Source organism: Cyprinus carpio, chromosome A24, assembly GCF_018340385.1.
Source record: "Cyprinus carpio isolate SPL01 chromosome A24, ASM1834038v1, whole genome shotgun sequence".
In the NCBI taxonomy this organism is placed as follows: domain Eukaryota; kingdom Metazoa; phylum Chordata; class Actinopteri; order Cypriniformes; family Cyprinidae; genus Cyprinus; species Cyprinus carpio.
Genome location: NC_056595.1, coordinates 21,873,316 through 21,886,722, shown reverse-complemented (window position 1 = coordinate 21,886,722; position 13,407 = coordinate 21,873,316). Strand labels below are relative to the sequence as shown.

Below are 13,407 nucleotides of genomic sequence, written 5' to 3'. Positions count from 1 at the left end.
TGTCAACGCACCTTTACCTGAACTTTACCGGAACTTCCTAATATGGCCAGATGTCTCATGTTCCGCTTCCGGCCGCAGGTAGTGTTATGTCTCTGGTTGCTGGGCTGATGTTTGGCATTGCAGCATTTGTTGGTGCTCATCAGATGTCAAAGCATGACAAAGATATCTGGGTTTCACTGGGTAAGTCACTGTTTCTGTTTCTAGAAGCATTATATACACAAACTCACAATTTATTAAAATGAATAAGGATCATAAATGACATTAATGGGATTTGATTTTATATTTGAAGGCACCTGTGGATCACTGACTGCTCTAATGGGAGTGAGATTTTTGAGTTGGTGGAAGATTATGCCAGCTGGACTCATGGCAGGAGCGAGGCAGGGATTTTTTTTATTCATTCCAAAATTTTCATTAAAAAAGACTTCCCAGATATCCTTAATAAGACAAAAAAAATATATATATATACAATATTAACATATGCTATTTAGGTATAATTGACATTAACATGGACAAATGCATAGTTTTGGTTGTTGAATTATGTTTTGCTCTTTGTCTTTGCAGTTTTGTTGATGTTCCTGAGGATTGGTGTGAAAGTGCTACAGAATTCACAAAAGAAGAAACGATGACATCATTCAGAAACTCTTCTTGCAGATCCTGCGGAGATGCACAGATAGACTGACATGTATAGACATTTCATACAAGATGTATGAAGAAGACAACAAAATTCAGTTTAGGGTCATATGGAAGTGCCTTCATAACTGTAGATGAACAAATTAAAGCAAATAAAATGTATTACTTTATTGAAATTCAAATAGTTGTTGATTTATGTAGGCTACATTTACACATTACAGATCATGTTCACATTCTCCTCCATCTCCTCCTCAAAAATATTTAGTAATATCAAGTACAGATCTGTAACTCTCTTATCTGAATGTTTTATAACCAAAGACATCATTAATGCAGCATATTGTTAGTCACCGACTCTATTTACTTCGACCTATAGAGGGCCCCAAAATCTTTCAATAAAACCAGTATTTTTCGACCACACAAATGGCTGTTCTTTTTAAAGCATATAAAGGTGTATCATATTTGACACGTTTTTAATAAAACAAATTTTCACTACAAATCACACACATATGACCATAGTCATTACTGGTAAATCGGCGTTTAAAAATGTCACAATACACTGTAAAAATTGTTTAAACAACTGTAGTACATTTAACTTTTTTTTTTTTTTTTTGTATTTTACTTAAAAACAACAACTTTTAATTCATGTTCCGTGTCGTTTGTATGTCAATAGCCCTATCTGGGAAATTTACTTGTCTGAGTGAAAATTATTTCTCCATTATTTTTTAGTGTACTTCAGTGATTAAATTTAAAATACCGTCTGTTACACTTTTTTATCTATTTACCCTCATTAGTAAGTCACTTTGGATAAAAGCGTCTGCTAAATGATTACATGTAATTTTTCTTTACAGTTATGGAAAATGCTACTGTAAATGCACACTGGAAACGGTTTAGAAACATTTTACACAGAAATAGCTCAATTTAACTTATAATAACAGAGAAACGGCAAGTAACATTTATTAAAAGGTGCAACATTTAAGTAGAAAGACTGTAGTAGCATTTCCTTGTAAAAAACTTCTAAAAAACTTTTACAGTACTTCATTTTTATTATGACGTCTTATAGACAATCAAACGGATCACTTATTACAGTCACATTGTTAGAGATTCACTTTTGTTATTATACTGTTCCATACTCGGAATACATCGTGTGCGCTCATTAAATGTCTCATTAGTGAGTCTGTAGGGTCTCAGGAGTGTAAGGCAGTCTCCATGCTCAAATAGTCTAGACTACGATCCATCCAGAACCCTCAACGGGGCTCTAAAAGCACAAATCACCCAATACATGAGCAAAAACGCACCTAGATGACCCCATATGTGTCCACTGATTTTGTGTGGTTGGGCTTTTGGTTTCTTTACGGTAAGGTGGACCCGCACTGTCAGCACAGGCATATGTCAGGTGATCACCGACTACTGCGCGTAGGTTGGACTGTAAGAAAACACAAAATGACATGTTGTAAATACAAGAGCATCATTTTGGGATTACGCATGGCTGGGAAATGCACCGTGTGCTATCAGCTCATGTGATGATGCGTTAAATCACTGGGAATAGAGCGTTTGTTGTGTATTTATGCTCAAATAACTGTGTTACAGTCTGCGTCCCCGCTTGTTTGGGGACCTCAGTGGATCCATTTCCAACGCCAACTCGGAGTCAGATCACCAGCCTCCGGATCCCGGGATGATGATGATGCCGTCATGCGTGCGGTGCTCCAGGCAGCGAGACGAGGACTCTGGGGGGAACAGAGGGAAGACATCATCCACCTCCCCTTTACGCGCCGGGGACGCCGGCAAGATCCCGGCCGGGGAGCTCCGCCGTGGCGACGCGGACAGAGCGCTCATCCAGAACGGAGGAGGAGGAGGAGGAAAGAGGAGGCTGCAGCTGCTCCAGACTCCCAGCAGCGCCCAGAAACAAATGAACTGGGACAAACAGGTGGTGGTGGAGGAGAAGGAGGCCAAGAAAGTCAGTAAGAACATTGACAGGGTCTTGAAGGAACTCAAACGGGAATATAAACAGACGCATCGGCTGCTGCTCTTAGGTGGGTGCATACTGTATGGTGGCTTTCTTCTTCTTATTATCATAGCTGTATTATTGAAAATGTGATATAGCCGTGCTAAAATGTACGCTAGCAACTACTTGAAAGGTGAATATTTATATATTCTCAGTACATTCATAAGGCCTCATAGCTACTCCACATTTAGAGGTGAATCAGTGATTATTTTAATGATTACATTTTTGCATGTACCAATATGCTGCTTTTATTTCTGCTTTCGACAAATAACTAAATTATTAGACTACAACAATAAAAACATTATGAATTATGGATATTTTCATATCAGTAAATATAATAATAATTTTCTTTTGACAAAATAAATTATGACAAAGTGGAAGTGTATCCAAACAATGAGATTTGAGTAGTAAAACTGAATGTGTGAAAATATATATAAACATGATTCTCAATTTATCCAGAATTGTGCAGCTTTAGTTTACATGTTGTTCATTGCTGCATATAATTTAATTAAAATAGAAGTTTAATTTCATAAAGTACAAGTTGATTTCAAAATGCACCTACATATTTTGCATTTTGTGTTTTTCGGTTGAATAAAAGAAAATTTTCCCCTATATTTTTCATCACTGAGGATTTCTTTAAAAATGTCTAAAAATCTCGTCTCGTGAACCCAGTCTCGTGTCTCGTCTCGTCTCATGGGATAAGTGTCTTGTCACACCCCTAATAATAACCATGGTTACAATTATTTATTACAAAATATAAAAGATATAATGCATTGTTACACATATTACAAGGCATTAAGAATACTTCTATAATAATAATACGTCCATATGTTCAGGCTTCAAGAAAAATGATTTAAGCATGCATTATTTTATATGTATTTTTAATTTAGGTTATCTGTTTATACGTAGTATTTGCAGTCTTGGGCCATTAAATATAAGAAAAATGTCAAATAAATATGAAAAAGTATATTATTCTCTTTCCATAGACAATTAATGGATCTGGTGATGATGTAAGTGAGTGAGATATCAGCCAAGACATGATGCTTTGATAAGATACTAAGTCATAGTAAAAGAGTCTATTACTTTGACCTCTGGGACACTGAGAGCTCACGCAAACATCCTGATAGTCATTTAGTTTTATGCTGGAAACCAGCTAGACAACCTGCTGAACTACACACATGCACATTTGATTTTAAATAACACTTTACAGAAAATTACTGAACAGTATGAAATTAAACATGATTACCTAATTTGACTCTGTACAGCTGTTTTAAATGCTGTAAAGCATCTTCCTGTATCTAAAGATCAGTTTTACAGATATGTCTTTAGTACTGGATTGTAAAGTGTGGTATGTTGCTAAGTGATGTCTGTGCTGATTGTGTACTGAAATCATTTGTGTGGATACCTGTTTCCAAAGGCATGAGTCATTAAGACTAAAGGTATTAGACTTCCTGTCATTTGATTTCATTCATTTATTGTCCTTTGCTTCTGATAACATGATGAACTGCTGACTTCTTAATCCACACTGGGAATTTACAATTGTTCCGTAATCTTTTATGCTGATAAATCATAAGGCACTTGATATAAAGAAAGTCAGAGGCCTTGTTAAAGGAATGGTTTACCCCAAAATATATGAACATTTGCTGAAAAATAATATACTCTGTAGTGAATGGGTGCCATCAGAATGAGAGTCCAAACAGCTGATAAAAACATCACAATAATCCACAAGTAATCCACACCACTCCAGTCCATCAGTTAACATCCTGTGTAGCGAAAAACTGCGTGTTTATAAGAAATAAATACATCATTAAGACGTTTTAATTTTAAACCCTTGCTTCTGGTGAAAATACCAGTCCATAATCCATAATAATGCTTCCTCCAGTGAAAAAGTCCATCCCCTGTTGTCCTCTCACATCAAAATACACCCACATATTTGTTAAGAACTGTTTTAGAACAGTACTTGATCTGTGTGTATTTCTCTCCTGATTCAGACAAGACAACTTTTTTCACTTGAAAAAGCAATACTGAACTGGTGAACTGTTCCTCTGGTCTGATCTACCAAATTCAGAATCCAGCAATGGTTTGGAGATATATATAAAGAGCGAGCAAATTTGCATGGTTTACTGGCACATGACTCAGTTGAACTCAGGCATAGCTGGCCGAAGATAAACACAGAGTGGCATTTCAGACCTTTGCGCATTCCTATTTTTCTACATTTATTTATTTTCTTGTATTAATCTAAGGATGTCTGGTTTTACTTCAGTGTTATGAAACTGAAATTACATAAAGGCAGATTAAGCAACCTTGGCTGTAGATGTTGTCAGTTTTTAGAAATGAATAATAGAATTATAAAGAGAGAGAAGTCATCCAAGATGTGGCTTATAAATTAACTTTAATTGAGGATCTCGCTGAGTTATCTTGAAGCTTTATGGTACAGTTATATTTAGTTCAGAAGAATGACACATCGTTGTACTGTAACTACTTAAATATGTGGCATATCAAGTAGTAGATAACACAGCCCTAAAGCGAATATCATTTCCTTTTAGTAGAGGTAACAGGTATTTTTTGCCCATGGGCTATAATTAAAATAACATGACTTGTAGCTTATATTTAATGAAAGCACAAAAATAGTTTTAACTGACCTATATTAAAATATAGCACATGTTTTGTCTGTTGTAATGGATGCCTCACCGTGAATAGCCAAAAGGGGTGTTTGTTTAGTTCCTTCTATAAGTGTTGAATAGTTTGATTATGGTTGTACCATGTAGGGAATCCTTTTGGGGCGAAAACAAAAGGTTGTCATGCTTTCACACAAGCTGGTATTTCTCCTTTCTGTAGCATTGCAATGTGAATTGTATGTGGTCTGTAAACTGAACTTTGTCACCCTGTAAAAAGGTTTTATCATTTACTGAATGTGTACTTTGGCTCTAGCGTGGCCCTAACTGCATATGGCTAGCTAATTGTAATGATAGCATTATGCAATATGGTCTGTTGTTTTGAAAGATTTGAGCTTTAGGCCAGAAACATACATGTAGATTTTGTTCTCGAGTAAATACAAACATCAACAATTTTGCCAAAAACTCTTCCATATAGTTTAGTGCAGTGAAACAAATTGGTACCTATCGATATTCTGCGAAAAATTGCAGTAGTTTTTGAATACTTCTAGATTATGAGAGAAGTTTGATTAAAATTGGTTTAATATGTATCTATATAAACTTGTTTAGATGTTAAAGTAGGGCTTACATAAACTAATAATGTTATCAGGTGTGAATTATTTTGAAAACAATAATTCAGACAGGAATTCAGACCTTCAAAGCGGAGCACAACTATCACACATAAATTATGAGATATTATAAAATTTCTACAGAGTGGTTTCTGTATGAACAATACTTCACATGATGCTTCTGCAATGTTGAAATATTGTCGTCTTTTTTTGTTGACTTCCTAACCTAAAGTAGTTGGGCCTAAAGTATTTTTTATTTTTTTTGCCTACATTTATATAATTTTTTACATTTGCATAAATATATTGTTATATTATTTTACAACAACACTAAATTTCTAAATCTTAATGTCATTTAAAATACCTAAACCACAAAAACATCTGTTTTCTATACTGTCATACCCATTTGAGCCACTAGGAGACATTTTCTTAGATATTTTGACCTTGCATATCTCAGTTGATATGCTTGGAAAAATGCTTTTACATTTTTCTTCATAATTTGAATCCATGTTTAAATGTATTTGCAAGGATGGTGCATATTTCATGGTTTACCACAGTTACTTAAAGGTATAGTTCACCAAAAAATGAAAATTCTGTCATCATTTACTCACCCTCTTGTCGTTCCAAACCTGTAAGAGTTGCTTTCTCATGTTGAACATAAAATAAGATATTCTGAAGATTGCTGGTAATCAAACAGTTGGTGGTTCCCATTGACTTCCATAGTATTTCTTTTCCTACGATGGAAGTCAAAAGGAACCTGAACTCGCAAAGTTATGTTCTATTAATGCTAGAGGTCTTAGGAACTTTGTTAAAAGAAAAGCTTTTTTTCTTTTTTGCAAAGAATTCAAAAGTGACTTAATTTTCATTCAAGAGACTCATTCATGCCCTGAGGATTTTAATTTTGGAAAAACACTTTCCATGGAAAATGTGTGTGGAGCAAAGGGGACTCTAAAGGTCATTGGTTAATATTACTGATTGATATGAATGACTGTAAATTCATTATTGTTAATGTTTATGGGTATAGTTCAAAAGATGCAAACACTTTGTTATTAGGTGAAATTGAAAATTATGTCAATTCTACCATGAGATTCAACCCTAATGCAAAATTAATTATTGGTGGTGACTTTAATTTGGTCATGAATGGTTCCATGGATAGATTTCCTCCTAGAGTGAACAGTGAGTCTAGTGACCTCTTATATTTAAGTTATAGTCTTGAATTAATTGATATTTGGAGGGTAAAAAAACCCTTAAACTAAGCAATTTACCTGGAGCAACAAACATTTTTCATTATAATCCCGCATTGACCTTTGGATGGTTTCTTCAGACTTAGAGCAGTTCATTTTAGATACATCTACAGGTGCTGGTCATATAATTAGAATAGAAAAGTTGATTTATTTCACTAATTCCATTCAAAAAGTGAAACTTGTATATTAAATTTATTCATTACACACAGACTGATATATTTCAAATGTTTATTTCTTTTAATTTTGATGTTTATAACTGACAACTAAGGAAAATCTCAAATTCAGTATCTCAGAAAATTAGAATATTGTGAAAAGGTTCGATATTGAAGACACCTGGTGCCACACTCTAATCAGTTAATTAACTCAAAACACCTGCAAAACCTTTAAATGGTCTCTCAGTCTAGTTCTGTAGGTTACACAATCATGGGGAAAGACTGCTGAATTGACAGTTGTCCAAAAGACGACCATTGACACCTTGCACAAGGAGGGCAAGACACAAAAGGTCATTGCAAAAGAGGCTGGCTGTTCACAGAGCTCTGTGTCCAAGCACATTAACAGAGAGGCGAAGGGAAGGAAAAGATGTGATAGAAAAAAGTGTACAAGCAATAGGGATAACCGCACCCTGGAGAGGATTGTGAAACAAAACCCATTCAAAAATGTGGGGGAGATTCACAAAGAGTAGACTGCAGCTGGAGTCAGTGCTTCAAGAACCACTACACAAAGACATAGGCAAGACATGGGTTTCAGCTGTCACATTCCTTGTGTCAAGCCACTCTTGAACAAAAGACAGCGTCAGAAGTGTCTCACTTCAAAAAGGACTGGACTGCTGCTGAGTAGTCCAAAGTTATGTTCTCTGATTAAAGTAAATTTTGCATTTCCTTTGGATATCAGGGTCCCAGAGTCTGCAGGAAGAGAGGAGAGGCACACAATTCACATTGCTTAAGGTCCAGTTAGGGCTGGGAGATATATTGAACGATATGATCATGCGTATCTAAATCGCCATCACCTGCTTTCAAATGGAGCGCCATTTAATAGACAGAGCCGTAGTTCACTGACAAGGTACGCAATATCGCGTTCATTATCGAAGATGAATCGCCTTTACTGACTAGATACACATGATCATATCATTTGATATATCTCCCAGCCCTACTGTAGGTCCAGTGCAAAGTTTCCACAGTCAGTGATGGTTTGGGGTGCCATGCCATCTGCTGGTGTTGGTCCACTGTGTTTTCTGAGGTCCAAGGTCAACGCAGCCGTATACCAGGAAGTTTTAGAGCACTTCATCCTTCCTGCTGCTGACCAACTTTATGGAGATGCAGATTTCATTTTCCAACAGGACTTGGCCCCAGCACACAGTGCCAAAGCTTCCAGTACCTGGTTTAAGGACCATGATATCCCTGTTCTTAATTGGCCAGCAAAGTCGCCTGACCTTAACCCCATAGAAAATCTATGGGGTATTGTGAAGAGGAAGATGCGATATGCCAGACCCAAGAATGCAGAAGAGCTGAAGGCCACTATCAGAGCAACCTGGGCTCTCATAACACCTGAGCAGTGCCACAGACTGATCGACTCCATGCCACGCCGCATTGCTGCAGTAATTCAGGCAAAAGGAGCCCCAACTAAGTATCGAGTGCTGTACATGCTCATACTTTTCATTTTTATACTTTTTAGTTGGCCAAGATTTCTAAAAATCATTTCTTAGTATTGGTCTTAATTTATATTCTAATTTTCTGAGATACTGAATTTGGGATTTTCCTTAGTTGTTAGTTAAAATCATCAAAATTAAAAGAAATAAACATTTGAAATATATCAGTCTGTGTGTAATGAATGAATATAATATACAAGTTTCACTTTTTGAATGAAATTGATGAAATAAATCAACTTTTTGATGATATTCTAATTATATGATGATCGTGATGATCGATTACTTTGATTTTAATAATTATTTTATCAATGCAGTAAATACTTTGTATGTAAGAGGAAGTAGCTGTGTCAAACTTATATCTGGAACAATGCCTAAATTTTCGATATACAAACAATGTGTTTAAAGGTATTAGAATCCATGACAAAGAAATAAAAATCTCCCAATACGCAGACGATACCACGCTTTTCTTAAAAGATCAATCAGAGGTTCCTAAAGCAATGGAGATAATTTAAGATTTTTCTCAAGTGTCTGGCCTATCTCTTAATATTTCAAAATGTGAGATATTGTCAATAAAAAATGTAGATAAAACAGCAATTTGTGGAATTCAGCTTAAAGAACTAATTAATTATTTGGGTGTAAAAATATCTTTAAATTCGAACATGGTTCTTTCAGAACTTAATCTCAGTCCTATTAAAGACATGATTAGAATGAAGTTTAAATCTTGGCTAGCAAGAGATTTGTCTCTCACTGGTCGAGTCTTATTGTCAAAGGCAGAGGGTCTATCAAGAGTCTCTTATCTCCTCTCTGTAATGGATTGTCCTAAGTCATCATGTGTCTTTTTGGATAAATTATTATATAATTCATATGGAAAAATAAATCACACAAAGTTAAAAAGGAGGTTCTAAGAAATAAGATTAGTGATGGAGGTCTTGAAGTTGTTGACTTCACCCTCTTTAACCATGTATTAAAAGTAAATTGGTTGAAAAGATTTGTTAAAAACACTAAATCTATATGGAACACATTTCCTAATTTTATTTTTAAATTATTATTATTAATTAATTTATTTTATTTTGTTAAATAAGCAAAATTTCACCAACAGGCTTTATTGTCATGGTTACTAGTTTACAAACACAATTTTTCACCTCGCCGTTGTTTTGTTTGGAATAATCAGAGTATTGTTTACAGAAATAAATCATTATTTTTTGAGAGATGGTATTTCAATAACACATACTCTGTTAATCAGTTGATAAATGACAATGGTCAGTTATATTCCTTTTCAGAATTCTCCAGGAAATTTGATTTTGAGGCTTCGTTAAAAGAATATAACACTGTATTTAATGCCATATAAAATATTCAATAGGTATAAAAACTCTATTGAAAGGAGAGCAAACCTTTAATCCTGTTTCTATTTATAGGGCCAACAATTCTATCTCAGAAGAAGGGATTTTGATTGTTGAGGACAAATTCAATAATCGCTTTGTTCGAAACCATATCAACAGAAAATCTATTCCAGTGTCTTCTTTTAAATGGATGGCATTGTACAGTGTTAATTGGAATGTTGCTTGGTCTCTTCCACACAAATATTTATTAACAAACAAAATAAGAAGTCACGTATAAAATATTACATAAATGCTACCCTTGTAATAGTCTTTCTTTACCGGAAATCTGACACATAGTATAGTTCTAAAATGGTGGCGCCCGCGTTTACGTGAAAAATAAGGTGGATAAAGCCACACATCCACAGTTGTTGTTGGGTAAGAGGAGACTCGAGGCATTTATTTCTGACATACGAGGCTGTTTTCAAACACACCGTGTTTGACAGCTCAATGTGGCATGTGGGATTGTACATATGAAGAACACACCACCACACACCGTGATATCTGAAGTACTATCTGGGAGACTTTGCATGTATTCACATGGCTGTGTTTGCTTCCTAGGTGCTGGGGAATCGGGGAAAAGCACTATTGTGAAGCAGATGAGAATTCTTCATGTCAACGGGTTTAATGCGGAGTGAGTACCTGTTTACTGTACTGATGTCACATATGTGCATGTGAGGGCGTTATGTGCGTGCTGGGCCCTGTGTTCACCCTCTGCATGGTGAAGGAAACCCTCATACATGCTGAAACAGATTGTGATATAGCACTACATGCTATCAGCTAGTGCTTCACTGCAACATCACCGTTATGTGCTTATACAGGCGTAATGGTGTTTTCATTTTAATATTGTTTACATGATCGTGCTCCACCGCTATTATACTGCTACTATTCAGTATTATTCATGTTATTTACTGTCAATTTATGCATATTTAGTCATTACAAATAAGGATGCACGGCCGCATCTCAGGTAGCGAGCATGCGCTCTAGAGTTGTTTACATCGCTTGCACAGCAGAGATGTTCATGTGAACAGTTCATGTGCAGTGTTAGCGCACACACATACTTTGCATATGTTTATACTGGACACTCATTTCCACTTATATAAAATTCCTCTAATTTGGACTAATACTTATGAATCTACAAACTATCTACAATATTCAGACAGTTTGCCTTCCCGTTTTCATCCACCTGCTCTCTTCTCCATCACTCCGCGAACTCTGATGGAAAGTTCAGGAATAGTCCATTTTACACTGGATGACAGGGGTGACTGGAAGAGTCCATGTGTTAAGGGGGAACACATTCTACAGCCGCCCCAAATTCACAGTGTGCATTTTGCCAACTTAAATTGTCTTTGCTAGTCAGGGAGTGGGGGCAGACAAATAATTTTGGTTACAGGTCAGGTGTAAGTCTTGTCTTTGATCCGTATTTCTGCAGATCTAATTCTTTGGTCGGACCCAGGAAAGACCTGAACAATTCTGCCTACGGGCCAAAGTGAACGAGGTAGTTGCTGGGCCACGATCATGACTGTGTCACCGATCTGCAAGTTAGCTTCTTCGGTTTTCCATTTTTGTCTGATCTGGAGATTGGGTAAGTAGTGCCGGATAAAGTGCTTCCAAAAGTGGTCAGCCAAGACCTGGCTATGTCTCCATCTCCTACGGCTTAGGAGCTCAGTGTCCTGATATCCCACTTGCGGTAATGAGGCATCCCGCCGCCCCATCAGCAAGATGTTAGGAGTCACTGGATCTGGATCGGCAATGTCCGAAGAGGTATAGCCAATGGGCTTGGAGTTGAGGATGCCCTCTATCTCTATGAAGACGGTTCTCAGTACTTCTTCTGTAACCGTCTGGGCGCTGATGGTGACTTGAAGTGCAGCCTTTAGGGAGCGTATTTCTCTCTCCCAACATCCACCGAAGTGTGGTAAACTGGGTGGATTGAAAATGAATCTGATCTGTTGGCTGGCGAGTTGGGTTTGGAGATCAGGGTGAAGGGAACTGAATGACTTTCTTAGTTCTCTTTCTCCTCCTTTAAAGTTGGTACCCTGGTCTGCTAGGAGCTCAAAGGGTTTACCACTTCTTGAAATGAATCGCCGTAAAGCCATCAAGAAGGAATCTGTGTCCATACTGGTGAGAATGTCAATGTGAACTGCACGTGAAGTCATGCATTTAAAGATGATTCCCCATCTTTTCTCAGTTCTACGTCCCACCTTTATGGTGTAAGGTCCAAAGCAATCCACACCTGTCGAGTAGAAGACAGGTTGATGGATCCTTAGCCTAGAAGGTGGAAGGTCTGCCATTCTGGGGGGATGTGGTTGTCCCCGCCATCTCTGACACTCTAGACACTGTCGTTGGTGGTTTCGGACTGTGGCTCGCCCCCGTATCACCCAGTATTTCCTCTGAAGTTCAGCGAACACCCTATCTGGCCCTGGGTGATGCAGCTGATTGTCATAGTCCTTGATTATCAGTTTGGTGAGAGGGTGACACGATTCGAGGACAAGGGGATGTACAGCATCATCTTCCAGTTGGCTGCTTTGACGGAGCCGACCCCCAACTCGTATGAGTTTGGTATCCTCATCAAATTCAGGAGCTAAGCACAGTAAGCGGCTATTTCTTGGCAAGGGTTTACCTGCTTTACGGCAGGACAGTTCCTCTGGAAATGACTCGTACTGGCTTTGACGAAGGACTGCAAGTTCTGCCTCTTTGTAATCGTCTGCGGTTGGGATATTAGTGGCTACCCCGTTGACTTGCTGGATGTAAGCCTTTAGCAACTCTGGAAATGAGTATCATACTTCTGTGGATCAGGAATGGGTGGGGAGGCTGTTGATAGACCACAGAAGACTGGCTTTCTCAGTTCACCGTCTTGATCAATGGTCATTAATGGCAGCATCTCTGGCCAGTGGTCAGTTGTTTCTCTGAGAAATTTGGGCCCTTTGTTCCATCTGCTTTCCTGGTTTTATTTCACAGAGAGATTTTCCCTTGGTGATGTCATCTGTGGGATTCTCCTTTGATGGCACATACTTCCACTTATCAGACTCTGTGAGTTCCTGGATTTCTGCCACTCTAGTGCCTACAAACACTTTAAAACGACAGGAGGGTGATAGCAACCAGTTTAGGACAGTTGTGGAATCAGACCACAGGGTGACACTGTGGATGTGCAAAGTCAGTTCTGTCTTCTGAATCTTTGCGAGCTGGGCGCCAGTCACTGCTGCACATAACTCCAACAGTGGAATGGTTTGCTGTTTTTTCGGGGCTACCCGAGATCTAGCAGCTACAAAGGCTACTTCCACTCTACCTTC

At 37.5% G+C, this 13,407-nt stretch overlaps 1 protein-coding gene across 1 annotated transcript in view; it reads left to right on the top strand.

The window, feature by feature from the left end:
* The first annotated feature begins 2,030 nt into the window (after positions 1-2,030).
* LOC109079578 (guanine nucleotide-binding protein G(olf) subunit alpha-like) overlaps positions 2,031-13,407 on the top strand; it is a 30,572-nt gene continuing 19,195 nt past the window's right edge. The window contains exons 1-2 of the mRNA XM_042714685.1: positions 2,031-2,660; positions 10,679-10,751. Coding sequence (XP_042570619.1) covers positions 2,303-2,660; positions 10,679-10,751 — 431 coding nt within the window. The 5' untranslated portion in view covers positions 2,031-2,302. The remainder of the gene's footprint in view (positions 2,661-10,678; positions 10,752-13,407) is intronic.